A 19,701-nucleotide genomic window follows, 5' to 3' on the forward strand; every position below is an offset into this window, starting at 1 on the left:
GCGAGGTTCAGGACATATATAATTGTGTGAAAGTAACCATTCCTATATTTATGTAGAGACTGAAGAACTTAATAAAGCGTTATCATCCATTTCCTTGGGCTCTAACAAAAAGCATTAATGAGTATTTTTATGTGGATTTTAATTAAAGCATTAATACCCTATTTAAATGACAATGATGTTTAGGAAATGAGGATTTGTATAAACATGTAATCTCTGAAAAAAAACTACTTCTGACTCAAATACTCATCTTTGATGAGAATAGCTTGTACTTAGCTCTTCCTCTCGCTTGGGTGGCTGGATCAGTTGATCTCTGTTGTGCTTTATACCCTTTGCAGCACAACTCATGTAAGGTCTCTGAGTTTGGTGTCTTCTTACTGTGGAGCCTTCACTGCAGATTTGTTCCTGACTCACCAAGGATCCCATCACCCTCTTTTCTGCCCCTCCTTTTGGAACCTGTGAAGAAAATAGAAATGCCAAAACTATGCAGTGACCTGAAAGCCCTTTTGATAAACAAGTCAAGCCAGCTGGAGTAATGAAGGGAGAGAGAAGGAACAGTTCATGTGCTTCAGCCATTCAAAGCTTATCCCAGAAATACAGTTTTCAGGTTGAAAACAAAAGGTTTATCATCATTACCATCATTAAAGATACTGCTCTTAAAGCTAGCAGTATGTTTAGGATGCACAGTTTGAAGAGACAGGAACAATATATTTCAGAAACAAAAGATATTCTCTAGTTCCTCCTTCTTATACATCTTAGGATATACGTACACTGCCTTTCCTGCAGTGACTTCAATAGAGTGCTCATATCTGAGTGAACTCTAGGCTTTCTCTCTAGCCCCAGCAACATAAAAATCAGTCTGGAATAAATTGTTCAGATAACATAAACTTTTTACAAAAGGGATTTGTGTGAGTTTGCTCTGGTCAGCCGTGGAATCTTTTGCAAAGGAATGTTTGGGTTAGCTTGGCTTTATGCAAAACCTAAATTCATTGAGCCTTTTAGGGTTTTTCTTCCTTGATTGATGTGCATTTTAACGTAAAAGCTTTCAGGACCTTAAAGGACACATTTTATTTTAAATAGCGTGGTTCCAAAGAGAAGCTTGTTCAGAATATATTGCAGATGAACTTAGTTCAGTTGAAATCTTTAATGTTTTGCAATGACAACACACTTCTCATTGAGCCAGAAAGTCTACAGTGTGACTGTAGGTCACATTTTAATTTTTGATAGCTATGGAATAATTTGCTGTTTTCCAGTGAAATAAAATAATACCCCGTAACAAAACAAAACAAAAAAAAAAAAAAAAGAGAGAAACACAAGAAAAAACACGTAGGAAGAAAACAATGCACTATGCAAAATAGCAAACTTTTTGTTGATGAGCGGACATCACAGCTGTGTGCAGCCTTGCCTTGTCACCAGCTGCAGTTTGTTTCTGTCAGTTACATCAAGATTACTTCAACTCAGACTGTTGGGTTCTCAGGTCAGAAAATGTATCCTTTTTTTTTTTAAGTATAGAATGGACTTGGTTACATAGCAGTATGGGAGGAATCTCTGTATTGATGGAGGTGAGGACAAGAGTTGCTCTTCAATTTCTGAATAAGGGCCAATGTTTAGACTGTTAAAAAGAGACATTATCAAATGCTTTTGTCACAGTACAATACATGGTATTTCACTAAAAGGCATTTAAAAATTCTGTCCAAAGAAAGGGATCATAGCGCACTACTGTAACTATCATGAGAATCTGGGATAAATGAGTGATGTTATAATGAATCTGAATTTAACCTGTCATCCTTGCTAATATATAAGTAGCATTTTCTAACAATACCCTCGTGTCATGACAATTCAGCTGTGACATGGTAGCTGTCATAGGCCCCTAAGCCTGTATGAATCAGATATCATTAAAAAGGTGCTCATTTGATGTTCTTTAAATAGATTTTTGTGATAATGGTAACCACTGAACCACATACATGAAAAGAAATTGCAAACCAACTATTGGTCACAATGCACACCTTTTAGAAACTTCCCAAAGGTGCAAAGCCCGTAGCATCTCAAATAGATTGACCTATGGAGTACATACTCTGGAGGACATCAGAACAGTCCAGAATCTGACCATATTTTGGAATGCTTCACGACTTCCCTTTTTAAAAAAAAAATAAATTTGATCATAAGAATAATGTTTGCAGAAATGGCTTTGCCATCTGCACCTACTTCCTGCCACTACTGACACCAAAAAGCCAGACAGAACCTAAACAAATCAATTGAATGAATTGAATAATAAAAGATCCTGTAGAAAATCCTATATGAAGCAGCCATATTAGTCATAAAAGAGAGGCATGTAAGCAACTTGTAATTGCCAGAGACTTTACTGTTAGTGCTTCATTTTAAGGTATTTGGATATTAAGAGGAGATGCAGAAGTAAAAAGTACTAACATAAGTAGTAATTAAGGAGTCAACAGCTTTGAGCTAGTTGGCTGTTAATTTTCATTGTTGTAGTTTGGCAACATTTACCTATTTTTTTTCATTGTTGTTTTTCATAGATTGGGTTCTACAATGCTGTAGCCATCCCGTGTTACACCACACTTGCACAGATCTTTCCTCCAACTGGGCCACTACTCCGAGCATGCAGGTGAGTAAATGTGCAAGTTTTTGAACAGCGTGTAGCTTGGTTAAAAAAAAAGCGAACATGATTTGCAAGTTTGACTGGTAATACAGACTTTTAATTTTAGAATTTGCATGCAGATAAACAGGGATATACATCTCACATTAATCTATGCAGAAACCCAGAGGCAATAACTACTGGCTGGGACTATCCAACGCAGCTCTACAGACACAGCTGATTAAAATGTTTGATGCCAAAAGCATTTAGAGAGAAACAGGTTCAGTGCTTATGTATCCCTATCTAGTCTGGTTCAGTGCAATTTCCCTCTCTGTCCTTTTTACTTCAACATGGTTCTCACAACTAAGATTGGCTAGAATCTGTTTCATTAAAAAAATGTGGTTTGGGCATGTGGTTTTCTTTCATGTCAGAACATTTTTATTAAAAAGCAGAAAAGAAAGATCCCCAGAATATTCAGTAATTGGAGCATAAGGGTAGTACCACTGGGATGTGTGAGAGGCAAATGTAACTTTGTCCTGTCAATCAGTTGGGATGTAGATTGGGGGCTTCTGGAGGACAGTTAAGGGTCCTTAACCAATTGGCTGCTTATACCCTGGAATGATGGTGTATCTCTTTGTAAGTAGTTCTGTCCAATAATTATGTCCTGGACCTTATCAATCTTTCCTTATAGAACTTCTGCTGAAACCAATATGCTTCATGAAAATGTTCTAGTCTCCGGTTAATCAGTGTTGTCTGAGGAAAAACAGTTGGTTCATAAAAAGGCCAGCAATTTTTAGTCACATCCAGGGAAAAGAGTCCTGCTTTTACACCCTCTTACTAGCAGCACCTTTCTCAAAATCTTTTTTTCCTCTTGTGGTTCTTAAATTCTAGCTTGCATTGAACTTCTTCTTTGTCCTGTATGGCAAATCTATCCACTCCATCACTTTCCTGATCTTGTGGGCTAAATGATCTGTGTGAAGTAACAGAAGGGTGCCTGCTGTATACAAAACACCATGAAATTTAGTGTAGTGTTTAGCAAAATAATTTCATTCGCACCCAAACGCTATTTCATATAGCTATGAGAAGAATGCGTAGGTCTGTACCAGTGGGAACGAGGACTATCTTACGAAGAACAGTGAGTATGTAGGGGCCATCATTAATATTCAGCTGCCTCTAAGGTACTGCTGCTGGGCATGGCTGTGCAGCCCTTAGATGGATATGGAGGGAATATTAAGTAGGATTAGAGACTATACCTTACTACATTAATGGGACTACAGCTGGAATCCTGTTTAGCATCTGTGCTTTAAGAAAAGAAGATAAAGACACTAGCAAATAAGGCAAGATTAAGAAAGAGCTTAAAGAATGTTTTGAAATCTTAGTAGTGAGAGACTAAAAAATCTGACATAATGTTAGTTTATCCAAGAGAATGACTTTATTAAAATCTGTAACTGTCTCCATAGTATGTTTTCTGATTAGACAAAGCTCATTAATTTAGCAGGTAAGGACTACTTGAAGCCCAAAAGTTCAACCAAGGAATATGGTGAATGTCTTTTTTAGCATTTGGAATAATGTCAGTTGAAGATGTTAAACCAAGGCTAGGTATACTTTTTAAAAGAGAGAGGTAAAAGGGATACAGTTCTGAAGAAATTGTCAAGGCCTGTCTTTTTCAGGCAGTCAGGCTAGGTGATCCTTGTAGTAGTGTCTTTTGTCCTTAGAAGCTATGAAAGTAACAATGTCTGGTAAATAATAGGCCGTAATTTGTTATCCTACATTGAGTAATGTGGAAGCATTCATAAGTGCATATTTTAGTGGTTCCATCAGTTACAATATAGCATTAAACTCTTCTCTAGCTTCAAAATGCTGTAGAGTGTGTTGCTATCATAATGGTATCAAAGTCCAAATCCTGTTTTGGAATTTGGAGTTACAGTACAGGGTAGGAATGTGTACTCCCTGAGCCTTGTTGACCTAATATATACGTGTTGATTGTTTGATTATAGATAATTGAATAATGTGTACTCTGACAAATAAAGAAGAGTTGCTTTCAGTGTGAAATCAGAGAACATGAAGTAAACTACAGAACTGCTTGTAATCCTTCCAGTCTTTACAAGGTCTTGAGTCACCCAACTGTTTTACTGAGAGGTAGTCTGAGATCTTGGAAGTTTTCTAACTTCTTTCTCTTTGTAATCCTTGCTTGAAGCCATGTTGCTTCAGCTGTATTGATGGCTGAAAGCTAAATGGTCAGTTGTTCGATCCATGTAACTGGAACACAGATTGTGCTTTGCGTAACCATGTTTTCAGTCAGAAATAGCTTTATACTGTTTACATGGACTAAACAGCATCAACTATAATACCCACCATTAGCAATGCAGTAACGCTTATCATGAGTGTTTCCAGTTACTTGTTTCTACTAACAAATCTTGTCAAACTGCTTTAGATATATGAAAATTTTAATTTCTTTTGTATTACTTATTTGTCAACACCTGAGTGTAGTTGTACTCCCCAAATCAGTATCTACATGCTTTTAATATAAAAATGTCTTGCAGAATCTGTATGATTAATAAAGTAACCTCAGCACTGGATGTCAGGAAAGTTCTGTTACTGGCACAATCAAATGGGAGGTCTTAAAAATGGGTTTGTATTTACTGTAGAACCATTTGCATAAGCCTGCTAGTACCTTTGGTAAGAAGTTAGCATTCTGCTTAATGGGAACTGAGGCTTAGAGAGACTAGTTTGAGTGCTTAAGACTGCACAGCATCTTTTTCAGGAGCAGGGTTCTGGGAAGACCCATATCTTTTGATTTCTAGCCACATGGATATCTAAATGAGGCTTATTTGCAAAAGTGGCTTGTAATACTTGATGGTCCATCTTTCAGTACACAGATGAGGAGATTTAAAGTTGAATTGTAGAGTATCAGGCACCCACATACATATGAGTTCTAGATTACAGGTCCTCCATGCTTCTGAAGATCAAGCATGAACATCTTTTCAAGAGTGGATTTCTCTGCAAAAGGTGTGATTTCTGAAGTAAAAGCAATCAGACTCCTGGCAGAGATTATATGAACTTTTTCTATTCTAGAAATTATGTTTGTTGTTTGGAATTCCAATTATAGCTGTAATACTGATACTTCTGAAAGCTACACTGGTACAATCTCCAGACTGGGCACAGCTCTGTACAGACACAGCTCCCCACCCTGCTCTCGTGCATTCCTTAATTTAGATTGCACTGATGCAGAACTGGGGCATAGATATGTGAATGGGGTTTAAGATCTCTGTAAGACTAAAGAGCTTCCTGAAAATCCACACCCTGACATACAGTCTTCTGAGGAGCGGTTTGATAGTTTTAGCTTAGCCTTGAAATTACCCTCTGCTGTCTGTTTGAGGGGGTTGAGGAGGAAGTGTTGGGAGTTCAGACTTAGAGATGCAAAGTAGGAATTCAAGAACACAGATCTAACTTCAACTCCCCAGTTACTAAAATGTATGTTATTGCAGGGTTTAGGTTACTTCAGAGTGTTTCAAGTAGCTGATATTGCACTATACTTTTTTTCCTTTATTTTTGATGGGTAACTGTTATTCAGTGTGATGAGAGGAATACAGCCTCATTCCTGTTTGATATTGCCTCAGCTGCTGACTGAACGGATTTTGATATCACCCCTTCACCAGCAGTGCTCGCTCTTGGAACGCAGTGTTTAAGCTGCCTTGTCCTTGAGTTGTTTGGAACACAGACACCAGCTGCAAATAATAGCAGCAGAAGCAGCCAAGGCAGCATGTCAGCATCAAGCTTTTTATTTTGAGAGCCTCTGGGCATTTATTCCAGACACTTAGGAGCCAGGGCTTCATTGGGAGCACAAAGGCAAATGAATCCTATTATCTTCCTCTTTATTAAAAAAAAAAAAAGTATCAGTCACTGATCTCCCTGAGGTAAGGTAGCAGCTAATGATCTAGAAGGTTTTCTTGTCCAGTATTTTATTCTACATTTCTAAATACTCTCTTGTCTTTCTGTGTAGATCAAAACTACCAGCCACCTGTGTTACAGTGTTATGTGTGTTTTGTAACCCATGTACTCAGTAGGCCTACCAAAGTGGTAAATCTATGATAGTATATTTATTTCGAGGCTGAGATGAAGTGATTTTTTTTTTTCCTTTATTTCATACCAAATAATTTTAAACAATTTTCCATGTGCTTTTCAGGTCTCTCATTTCTTGCTGAAATTGATATAATTTAAAAATATTTTGGCTGCAATTCTCCCCGTCACTTTTCCAGTTTCAGGAAAGGGACCTAGAAATAGTGATGGTTCAGTTTTTCTGATCCTTAGTGCCTGATTGTATTAGCTGAGATTCAGCACCATATTAATGCTGGCTGGCTTCATGACTTCCATTTGGCCTGGAGCACTGGCAGAGCAGGTTTCCATCCGCCTGCAGAAAATGGTGCAGGTGTTCCCCTAGAGGGCACCAGCTTTCTTCAGTAGACTCCATCAGATCCTGCCTTCCCCCATCCCCAGAAAATGCAACATTTTCTCTTCTTACCTGTTCACTGTGCTTTCAGCTCATTATCTGCTGTTTTATCAACTGTTTCAGCAAAGCTGTGACATAAAAATCCGAAGAGTTCCGCCACATAAATTCCGACGTAATATGATAATACGACACATAGCATGTAAGACCTTAGTGCTTTTAGCATCCTGTTTGTTTACTGAAGACATCTAAGAACTGTTGTTTTAGTAACTAGGTATCTGATAGCATGAAATTGAAACAAGTTGAGCTTGCTCTTTCTCCCTGTCTTTGAAGACCAAATGCTAGATTTGGCCATAGGTTGCACGTATGGTCCGCTCTTGGATATCATCAAGATAGACTTCCAAGTCACTGGACTGGTACTAGTGTATAGCAAGTAAGATTATGCATCTGTACTCCCTTCAGATCGTTAGAACCTTACCAGCTTAATTTCTTATAATTTTATGGCTTGTGAACCAAACTTTGGACCTGGGGGTTGGCCAGGCTGTGAGACACTAAAAAAAATTTCTGTCTCGAGGAAGGCGTACTCTTTAAATGTAGTAGATTTGATAGTATGATCACCGCATTAGTAATTGAAAGTTGATACTATGATGTTGGCATGCAACATTTTATACACTTGTCAGGCAGTCCATGTGCAGGAGTTTCAGAAGGCTTAATGCGCTTCTGTGGTTTCCAGTGAAGGAAGTTTCCTGGCAAAAGCCCTGATCTCTGTGGTGATTTTGAAAAGGGCCAAAGTATGCTGTGGTAAAATCCCTGAAGTCTGAGGTGACGAAGGCTGCTTGTCTCCAGACTGCTGTTTCAGAGTCTCTGCAGACATGTTTCTGTTGTGCCACAGCTGGGTTTTCCCTGCAGCCACGAGGGCTAGAAATTTGTAATGGAAGCAGGTGCTAGCCTCTATCTCCAGGACTTGTTCTGGCGGAGGTAAGCCTCAGGCTTATATATAGTCAACATGTATACAAGCTACACAGAATTACAAAATAGGATAACTGAAGGTAAAGGATGAAATAATGTAAAGATGATAAAAGCATGATGACATACAGGTACTTATATACAGCATAAAGCTACATCTCAAAGTATAATACAGCAGGCAGTATTGTTAAGAAGAAATCCTAGTAAACTTACGAACAGTGCTTTACCTCTGTTTACTTTTTTGCATCTCCAGGGACAATCTCAACCAATGGGAGAAAATAACAAGAGGTGAGGAAGCCTCTATATGGATTCCCTCCCAGTCCCTTGCTCCTGGGACTTCAGATTCGCTTCCTGTGAAGATTGATGACTGAACAGCAGCAGCAGATTGTTTTAACCCGAAAAGCATCCCTTCTTGTTTTGGGGGTTGTTTTTTCTTTTGTTTCTTTTTTTTTTTTCTGAAAAAAAGGAAAAAGAAAAGCTACAAAATGCTAACTAAGAAGCAGATCTGCCTAGGAAGGTAACACCCATGGAGTTACCTCAACTAAATGACTCTGGCAGCCAATCTCCTGACCTACACCAGTGACACAACGTGAACGGAAGGAAAATGACAACCCAGATGTTTTGGAATCAGCTATCAAAAGAGAACTTACAACTTGTGAATATAAAAGACTGGCCTTATCTCATGGGCTACATTGCTGAGGCCTTAATTTAAAACTGATGGGGGGGAAAAAATCTTAGGGGGTACTTCTAAATTGTATCTTTCTAGTAAAGGTTTCAATGGTACTTTTATTATACCGTACTGTGGCTGGCTTTAACACCAGTGTCACTTGGGAGTTCTTGGCTATAAATAGAACAATATACCCATTGCTATTGTGAATGTTTATGTGTGATCTACTTGTAATCAGTTTGAACTCCAGCAGAATCCTTGGAGACTATAATTCATGCTTAGGTTACAGTGAATTCTCTTGCTGCAAACTGAAGGAAAACCAACATTCAGGTTAAAGGTTTGAAGTACTTCATTAAGCATCACGATGCACATTGTCTGTCACTCACAAGGCAAACGTTGAGAGAACTAGTGATGATGCTTTGTTCTTCAGAATGATTTATAAACCTAGACAACTCCTTCCTGAAAACACTGGAAGTATTGGATCTCTATCTGTGATATGCAAGAGAGTTTCCAGTTGGAGTTTTTGTATCCATAGTGACAGAAGTATCAGATTAAAATTTAAATGTGGCAGCAAAGGTTTCCTTGCCTAGCTCACAATTAAGTAAAGTCATCATTTTTATTTCTATCTGCTGAGTTGTATTTTAAAAGGTATTAGAGACATACCTGAAGTATGCTATCTGCTGGGAACAAAAGCCTTCTCAGAAGAGTCAGGTCTGATAAGAAGGAATGTGGTACCATCACAATAAATCAAAAATGTTTTTGTATTAACTAGCTTTTGTGTTGCACAGTAACACTGCATGTCTTCTACTGCTCTCTTCCCCTATCCCAAAATGAGTGAAATTAGGGAACTTCTCCTCTTGTCTGTTTGCTTTTTTCCCCCTAGTTCAGCAAAATTTCCAGGCTTAGAACTGCCTTTCTCAATGAAAGAATAGCTGACTGAAGAAAAGTACTCTAAAATATTGTGTTTACAGTTCTGTACTGACTTAGGCTTCAGCCTTACAAACTTATGCACAGACTTTAAGACCTTACATTTAATGCCACTCTTATAAATTTAGTGCAATTGAACAGGGTATGATTCAACAATACTTAATTTGCCTTCATCTTTCTCTTAAAAATAATGAGAAAAAAATCTTCATATTGACCCACACTGTAGGTGAAAACACAGTCTTTGCATACCTTTCACATACAGCCTATACTGCATTATATGCTTTTTCACAGATAATACACTCTTGTAGTGGTTCCGTGATAAACATGGCCATTTGTGTAACTGCAACAAATAATAGTAGTGACTTAAAGACAGAACACAGGTTCTCTTTTTCCATCGCATGTCTTTTGAGCTGTATTGCTCTAATAAGCATGCTGCCTTATGGGTTTCATGTAAATGACTTGGACTCTTGAGTTTTGCCTTCTGTTATGGTCGAGCACATACCACTATCTGTACGTGTGTACAGTATGTGATACATAATTGCATAATGTATAAATGCATCTAAGCCTTTGCAGTACATAGATATCCCAGAGGTTGAGAATTCAATATGAAGTTATCTTATTTGTATGATACAGGTTACCTAGCAGCAGCCCCATAATTTTTGTCAGTTTGCTTTTCCAATTCTAAGTGCAGAAATTCATTGCTAACCACAGCAAACTATTCTGGAATTAAGAAAAATGGCAGGAAACAATCACACCAAAGTAGAATTAATAGTATCTCATGCTGTGTCCTCTGCTTTACTCCTTAGCAGTTCTAACTAAATCTTGTAGATGCAACCTTTCATCTGCTAAGTACTTGAGACACAATCCATGGTTCCTAATATTTACGTGAAAGTTATCTGAATTTATGGTAACTACAAAGATACTCTTTGAAATTCAGATACCCCAACAACTGGATGGAACATTTTACCTTCGTGAGTTAAGTATATTTGCTGTTATTCTCCCTCCTCGAATGCTGATCTTACAAGAGTTGCAAAAATATTCCTTATCACTCTGTGTCTGTGTTATGGAAAGCTTTTAATTCATCTTTTACTCATTGACAGTAAAGATAACTTCACTAGTTCTGTTACTTACCATTCAAAATATTTGGCAGTATCACATAATATTTTCTGTCTTGAAGTTTATAAGTAATGATACAGAACATGTTTCCCTAACAAATTTGTCAAATTGGCAGTAAGTTGTTCTACTAATGTCTCAAGTCGATCAGGTATTGTTTCTAATATAGAACTATCCAAACCACATAAAATATATGTTTGCTATAGAACAATCTCCATTAGAGTTAAAAATTTTGTCTCCAGTGGTTGTGGTTTGGTTTGTTTTCCTGGTGTGTGAAAGGTGAACGGTCATGACAAAATGTTACTCTTTGTTAGCACCTAGACCAACAAAAATAGCCACAATGGGCTGTATTTTCTAAGTAAATTTAGTCTGTCTTAGCATTTATGGAGTGCAGATTCAGATGTGTAAATTTTTTGTAGAAATAAACTTACATCTGCACTTCCAAAGTCAAAACCACCAAAAATTAAAACTTGGAAGCTGCATTTGAATTTCATGGCTCAAGTACATGTTGAGATTTAATTGTTCAAAATTCTGGACTTGGACTCACAAATAGAGCAGTAAGACATCTAGATCTGTAAGACATCTGGTTTATTAAGTTAAACTGCCAAAAGCTATTCTTCCTTGCATTTTTATCCTGCTAAAACTCATCTTGCCCAAGATCGATAAGAATGTGTAAAAAACCTAACAGATCTCCTGTTTCCTAGAAGTGTTAGACTTTATACTCCCAGAACTGCATTATTTTTGCTAATAATTCCAATTGCTTTTCCTTTCTAAGCCTGGTAAAGGTAAAAGGACTGTTTGAAGCCGTATCTGAGCATTTCTAATGGTGTCTGAAAGGCATGCACTAAGTGAGAAAAATAGTTGACATAGCATGATACTCATCTGAGATGTTGCATATTTTATTACAGCACTGACAGAAACTCCACTGTTATAATTAATCTATGAATTTTGTACAGTAGTTCAACATTCTGCTGTAATGGTTCAACTTGTGGCAGTATTTTTTTATAAGTGGCCGTTCAGTTACTACATTAGGGAAATGAAATACCTTTTTTTAGTTGGAGTATATGGTAAAACTTATTTACATTGGAGGGGACGTGCAGTGTGGAATTCATCATTTTATGTGGCACAGACTTCTTTCATGTGTTTAAATAGAACAGTGTGATCAGTTTGCTGTGACTGCATTTAAAGCATTTAGTGTTAAAATTCTAGGGAAAGCAAATAGCACTATTCATGTTAAAAAGTAGAGATTGTTAGATGCTCAAAACAATTATGACCCTCTTGAAATAATGCATTTGCCTCAAACACTGTGATATAGGAACAGTTCTGTGAAGTGGAACAATTAATTTGTTCTTTCTAAACACAGAAAAGGCTTTCTGCACACTACTACAAGGAAGTTCATGTTCAAACTTTAGGTTATATATCCCAATCTAGCAAAGGCACATCATAACTCTTGTTTTACTTTCTGACCAAAAACTGTGCTCGATTGTAATACGGGTGTATACTCTGTCAAAAAAACTAAAATAACGGACTGCTTTCTAGGGTAGATCAAACTGATTTGTAGAGTAGATTCATATATATTCAAAATTCAGGTTGGGCTGTTATGTGAAGAAGAAAGAACTTCAAGGTAACAACATTCAACTTTACTACATTTAGTGAGCTGAAAAATTTGTTTTATATATATATATATTTACACATGCATATATATATATATGATACATATAAACTATCTTTGTAAAAAAAAACAAAAAATATGCAAGTGCAATAATTTAAAGAGGTCTTAACTTTGCATTTATAAATTATAAATACTGTACATGGTGTGTAATTTTTTTCATGTATTCATTTGCAGTCTTTGTATTTAAAAAACAAACCTAAACCTTTACTATTACGTTTGTACAATAGAACAGTAAACATTTATTATGATATAGTTAAGTTGTAAATAAATTCACAAACCAAACAGCCAGTACATATGCATATATGGGTGTCCTATTGTGAAACCTGTTTTTGCTTTTACTGCTGGCTTTAGCACAGCAAGACTACTTCTGTGGATATGTAATTATACATATAAATATATGTATGATACATAAAATATATTTAGAAATGTTCATAATTTTAATGGATATATCTATACATATACTTTGGTGTGAATATTACTGAATACAGAGTTTTTTAATATTATTTTTCATGTTTATTTTTGCTATTATTGGGAATGGAAGTGAGGGATGGGAAGTGTGTGTGCGTATGTGTGTGTTTATACCACAAGTAATCCAGAGGAGATACGGAATCAAAGCATAATGCAGTACCTAATACTTTGATTGGCTTCAAAGATCTCTTGCACTGTTCACACACAGTAAACAGGGTATTCACCATTTATAGACCTCAAAGTGGCCTCGTGTCTTTATGACTCTGCATGAGCCTTCCATTCTCAGAGAAAGATGTTGAGCCTCGGATGGGGAGTTCAACCTGAACTCTGTCTCTAGTTCTCAGCATGGCCTCCAAATGTTCCTGATCTCTCTCCTCACTGAAGGAATTCAGCTAGGACGACTGGGCCAGAAACAGGTTTCCAGGGCAACTGTTTCATTTTAACTACTGCATATAGTCGTCAAAAACAAGTTTTACAAACTATATCTGGGTTTGTGCTACTGTGACCAGCCCTTCCAGAAAGCTCAGTTTGCTGCAAGTGACGTGCTGCTACGGCTAACTTCTGTGATGAAACAGAAACTGCACTGACATTTAATGCATTTTTTTTAGGGTTTATTCATTTAAGTTAAAACATTCTGAATTACTTTGAGGGACAGGCAATACAAGAGGAATGTTTCTGTGAATACTATTAATTTGGTCCTTTCTACCTGTTTCTGTATTGTTGGCAAGGAACTGTAGACTGAAGTCAATTAATGAGTTTCTGGTCAAGCTTTGCAAATTGATGGCAGTCACTCACATGCCTTTTCATATTTTTCTGCTTGTTGTGCAGACTTAGCTCTTGTATCACAGCATGGTGCTTTGCCACTGATGGTCACTGCCCAGTCAGTATGCTTTCTTAACACTTTTAGCCCTTTGTTACTGAAAAACATTATCAGAGACTTACAAAAATCAACCCCTGAATATAGTCCCTTGCAGATACTGGAAAATATAAGTGTAAAAGCACCTTAACTGAAGCTCATTGAAGTTTGGGGAGGAAAGGAGTATTTCTGTCGGTTTTGACAAACTTTGAATTAGGCTTATTTGAAACTCTCCAAGTGCTCTGTAAGATCCTGTGATCATTTGAGTCAATTGTAAGGGACAGAGACTTCAGTGGATTTCACCTTCTCAACAAGTGTTGGAGATTGCTTTGTTGTACTTATTTTACTGAGGAGAAATTACTGAGGACAAACTCCCCTTCCTCAATCTGTAGTCCCTCTTCTTCAGATTAGGGCAAAAAGTTTTTTCCAGTGTGTTTCAGTAGTGCTCTAGGAAGAGCTGTCTGTACCATGGATGTTGCTTATGAAGATCTTTGTCTCTGGGTCAAGAATGAGTTACAGAGAAATGCTTCAGAAGATAGTTGGTGTGTGCGTAAGACCTGTTGTTTAAAAGCCTTCTAAAAGAAAGAGGAAACCTGAGACTCAAGAACTTTGAAAAGAACGAATTTTACCAGGTAAAGTTTTCCTTTCATGTTTTTTTGGTTTATAACGTTGTTGGAAGGGCTGAATGGTTTTCACCACATCATTTGCTAGCATTTAGCTGGCATTAGTTATTTTTCTTTTTTACAGCAATGTAAACCCTATGAATATAGGTGAGAATATGATGTTTACAGAGCTACTTCTGTTCCTTGAGCTGTCTTCATGCTGCTTATGGAAGCAACGTAAGTTAACAAACACTATTTAATAAGCATATGGAAATGAAAAAATAGGGCTTGTAAAATACCAAAAAAGCGCCAAAAAAATAACCTTTTGGAAGCACCTAAGAAAGTCAGCATCTGTCAGAAGCCTTTGAAAATTTTACCACCAATGTTAGTTAGCAGTGGTGAATGTGGTGAAGTGAATATGGGTAGTTTGGAATTAGTGCTGATGGCCAAGTGGATCATAAAGAAGAGAAACAGTATGATAACTAATGTCAGTTTCCAACTAGTGAAGTCCAAGTTGTTTTCTGCTGCTGACTTGTGGAGAGAAAATAAGTATTCAATATTTGGCATATTTTACATCTTGTAACAAAAAATCCCAGCTTGCTGAAAAAAATGTAGTTTCTCCTGTGACTAGCCTGGGAAAAAGGCCAGTGACATATGACTTTCCTCTTAACATGAAAATGTACTGAAGCTTGCAGAGAATAATATTTACAGTACCACCAGTATGCGTGGCTCAGAGGCTGGTGCCATTGGAGGAATTTTTGGTTTTTTGACCATGGGGTGGTCTACACGGCACCAGGCCTGCTGGCTGCAGACGGTGTTCGTCAAGGGGGAAAAGGACCCTCGCTCATGACTTGGTGAGCCTCACCGAGAGGGCTTTAAACTAGATTTGAAGGGGGAAGGGGATGAAGCCAGGCTCCCTAGAGATGAGTCTAGGGGTGGTGTGCCGATGTTGGGGGCGAAATCGATAGCCCAGCTCAAGTGCATCTACTCCAATGCACGCAGCATGGGCAGCAAACAGGAGGAGCTGGAAGCTGTTGTGCAGCTGGACAGCTATGATGTGGTCGCCATCACAGAAATATGCTGGGACAACTCACATGACTGGAGTGCTGTGATGGAGGGCTATAAGCTCTTCAGGAGGGATAGACAAGGAAGGAGAGGCAGTGGGGTGGCTCTGTATATCAAGGAGTGTTTTGATTGTATAGAGCTTGATGATTGTGATGACAAGGTTGAATGCTTATGCGTAAGGATGAGGGGGAAGGCTAACAAGGCGGATATCCTGCTGGGGGTCTGTTATAGACCACCCAAGCAGGATGAAGAAGCCGATGAAGCGTTCTACAAGTGACTGGCAGAAGTCTCACAGTTGCAAGCCCTTGTTCTTGTGGGGGACTTCAACTGACCGGATGTCTGCTGGAAATATAACACAGCAGAGAGGAAACAGTCCCAGAGGTTCCTGGAGTGTGTGGAAGATAACTTCCTGACACAGCTGGTAAGAGAGCCTACCAGGGCAAGTGCCCTGCTGGACCTGCTGTTTACAAACAGAGAGGGTCTGGTGGGAGAAGTGAAGGTCGGAGGCAGTCTTGGGCTTAGCAACCATGAAATGGTGGAATTCTCAATTCTTGGCCAAGTAAGGAGGGGGGTCAGCAATACCACTACGATGGACTTCCGGAGGGCAGACTTCAGCCTGTTCAGAACGCTGGTTGAGAGGGTCCCTTGGGAGATGGTCCTGAAGGGCAAAGGGGCCCAGGAAGGCTGGACCTTGTTCAAGAAGGAAATCTTGAAGGCGCAGGAGCAGGCAGTCCCCATGTGCCATAAGAAGAGCTGATGGGGAAGACGACTGGCCTGGCTGAACAAGGAGCTTTTGCTGAGACTCAGGGAAAAAAAGGAGAGTTTATCACCTTTGGAAGAAGGGGCAGGCAGCTGAAGAAGAGTACAAGGACCTCGTTAGGTCATGTAGAGAGGGAATTAGAAAGCTGAAAGCCCAGCTAGAGCTCAACCTGGCCATGGTCGTAAGGGATAACAAAAAATGCTTCTATAAATACATTAACAACAAAAAAAGAGCCAAGGAGAATCTCTATCCTTTAGTGGATGCGGGAGGGAACATTGTCACCAAGGGTGAGGAAAAGGCTGAGGTACTTAATGCCTTCTTTGCCTCAGTCTTTAACAGCCACACCAGGTATCTTCAGGGTATTCATCTCCCTGAGCTGGAAGACAGGGATGGAGAGCAAAATAAACTCCCTGTGATCCAGGAGGAAGCAGTTAACAACCTGCTATGCCACTTGGACTCTCACAAGTCTATGGGGCCTGATGACATCCACCCAAGGGTGCTGAGGGAGCTGGCAGAGGAGCTTGCCAAATCACTCTCCATCATTTACCAACAGTCCTGGTTAACAGGGGAGGTCCTGGATGACTGGAGGCTTGCCAACATGATGCCCATCTACAAGAAGGGCCGGAAGGAGGATCTGGGGAACTACAGACCTGTCAGCCTGACCTCGGTGCCAGGGAAGATTATGGAGAGGTTCATCTTGAGGGTGCTCACGGGACACATGCAGGACAACCAAGGGATCAGGCCCAGCCAGCACGGGTTCATGAAGGGCAGGTCCTGCTTGACCGACCTGATCTCCTTCTATGACCAGGTGACCCGCCCAGTGGATGAGGGGAAGGCTGTCGATGTTGTCTACCTGGACTTCAGCAAAGCCTTTGACACTGTGTCCCACAGTATTCTCCTGGAGAAGCTGGCGACTCGTGGCTTAGACAGGTGCACTCTTCGCTGGGTAAAAAACTGGCTGGATGGCCGAGCCCAGAGAGTTGTAGTGAATGGGGTGAAATCCAGCTGGCGGCCGGTCACAAGCGGAGTCCCCCAGGGCTCAGTTTTGGGGCCGGTGTTGTTTAATATCTTTATCGATGATCTGGCTGAGGGAATTGAGTGCTCCCTCAGCAAGTTTGCAGATGACACCAAATTGGGCAGGAGTGTTGATCTGCTGGAGGGTCAGAAGGCTCTGCAGAGGGATCTGGACAGGCTGGATGGATGGGCTGAGGCCAATTGTATGAGGTTCAACAAGGCCAAGTGCCAGGTCCTGCGCTTTGGTCACAACCCCATGCAATGCTACAGGCTTGGGGACGAGTGGCTGCAAAGCTGCCTCGTGGAAAAGGACCTGGGGGTGTTGGTTGACAGCCGGCTGAAGATGAGCCAGCAGTGTGCCCAGGTGGCCAAGAAGGCCAATGGCATCCTGGCCTGTATCAGAAATGGTGTGGCCAGCAGGAGCAGGGAGGTGATCGTGCCCCTGTACTCAGCGCTGGTGAGACCGCAGTTTTGGGCCCCTCACTACATGAAAGATACTGAGGTGCTGGAGCATGTCCAGAGAAGGGCAATGAAGCTGGTGAGGAGTCTGGAGCACAAGTCTTATGAGGAGCGGCTGAGGGAACTGGGATTGTTGAGTCTGGAGAAGAGGATGCTGAGGGGAGACCTTATTGCTCTCTACAGTTACCTGAAAGGGGGTTGCAGAGAGGTGGGTGTTGGTCTCTTCTCCCAAGTGACTAGTGACAGGACAAGAAGAAATGGCCTCAAGTTGTGCCAGGGGAGGCTCAGGTCGGATATTAGGAAAAATTTCTTTACTGAGAGAGTGGTGACACACTGGAACAGGCTGCCCAGGGAAGTGGTGGAGTCACCCTCCCTGGAGGTGTTCAAGGAACGTGTGGACGTGGCATTGTGGGACATGGTTTAGTGGGCATGGTGGTGGTTTTTTTTTTTTGGTTAATGATTGGACTTGATGATCTTACAGGTCTTTTCCAACCTTAGTGATTCTGTGATTCTGTGATTTGGAAAGACAATGGACATCTGTTAAGATGCTGCTTATAGACTTGAGGGAACTAAGCTCTTCTGTGACATATTTCCATTATGACCTTGTGCAAGTTGCCCAACACTGGATGGTTTTGGCTTTTGTTAACTTATTTAAGAGTCTAAACACTTTTTTGTGTTATGCATGTTTGGAAATTTGCCTGGTTACATGCAGTCTGGAATTTAAAATATATGTAGAGGCAATCAGGTGGTCACCTTATAATATGTATGATGGTGTCCACTTTTCTCCCAGGTGAGGACAAATATCACAGAGCTGTGATGCCCTCAGATATGCTGCTGATGAGTACCATAGATGAGTACCTCCTTTTCCATCTTCTCCAGATGCAAGGGGAATCTTAAGAAATCACAGTGCAAACTTTCAAGCTAGCATATGTAGTTTCGTATTTAACAACTTTTGAGCTGTCACAGTGCCATATAATCTCAAAATCTTTCAAACTCCTTTAATTAAACCCAGTATCAGATTTTATTTTAAATCTGGACTGACTTCTGTGTGAGGGCCAATGGCAAATGGTTTTGAATACCAGATCTATGTAGTTCCTGTTCCACCGCCATTTTGCAGGGTCCTGTTCCAGGCCTGCTGGGAGTGATATGGTTAATTCTCCTGGTCCTCTAAACTACCGGAATCAGCTCCAGCTGTTGGACAGCATCCCATTTTGGACTCAGTACCTGTCCAGGGAACTGGGTCTATCTTCTGTGCAGTTCTCCCTGGTTTTTGTGATTAGTTACCAAATATATTAAGACATGCTGTAACCTCATGCAGAGCTTCATATGACATATATTGACTTCCTTCCTTTCAAAGTTTCTTAATTAGCCACAGTACTAGTAAATGTTCTAGGTACTCTAGAATCACAGACATGGTAGAACTAAAGTTTCCAAGGAATAAATACTTTTTTTTCATGTTGTTTGTTCTTGGAATGTGTGTAAAATAACACACAAAAACTCAGAATATATTCCTTTTGGAAGTTGTGTTCCATGACTGTTTCCTGCACATTACAGAAAAATGTTCTCTGAAATCCCTCCTCCTGTCCCCAGCAGAGCATTGCTGTCAGAGCTAGCTATCTTTTACTGGTGATATACCAGAAGCATTAGTGAACTAAGTGCCTGGTCCATCAAGCAAAGCTGAAGAACTTCCACATGGTCTGAGATTTGGAGCTAATCCAGGATGTCTGCTGACTTAGTTTTGCTTCCTGAATGCACAAGGACAGCAGTCTTCATTGAGTTGGCTCTAAACCTCTGCAATGCCAGCAGATCAGAGGGACCTAGTGTTTAAAGGCGGTTGCCATTCTAGCTGGTGAGGCATCAGTTGAAGACTTTTTCTGTCCTTCACCACAAGGTGTGTGAACCCCAAGACCACCAGTCACAGAAAAGCAAGATGTACTGTACTGCAGACCTAAAAAATCTTCACACAGCAAAACTAACATCCTATGAGAGACTTGCATAGTTGCTCTCTGAGAGCTTCTAAATCAATCCCTTGAAATCATTAAATAGAATTTGCTGATAAAGTGGGCAGGTTCCTCATTTTCTGCCTTTTCCCTTT

At 39.8% G+C, this 19,701-nt stretch overlaps 1 protein-coding gene across 1 annotated transcript in view; it reads left to right on the forward strand.

The window, feature by feature from the left end:
* Positions 1 to 8,388, forward strand: part of PDE10A (phosphodiesterase 10A) — a 188,064-nt gene extending 179,676 nt beyond the window's left edge. The window contains exons 21-22 of the mRNA XM_059835550.1: positions 2,532 to 2,620; positions 8,257 to 8,388. Of these exons, the coding sequence (XP_059691533.1) occupies positions 2,532 to 2,620; positions 8,257 to 8,374 (207 nt within the window). The 3' untranslated portion in view covers positions 8,375 to 8,388. The remainder of the gene's footprint in view (positions 1 to 2,531; positions 2,621 to 8,256) is intronic.
* The last annotated feature ends 11,313 nt before the right edge of the window (positions 8,389 to 19,701 follow it).

Source organism: Gavia stellata, chromosome 2 (assembly GCF_030936135.1).
Source record: "Gavia stellata isolate bGavSte3 chromosome 2, bGavSte3.hap2, whole genome shotgun sequence".
NCBI lineage: Eukaryota > Metazoa > Chordata > Aves > Gaviiformes > Gaviidae > Gavia > Gavia stellata.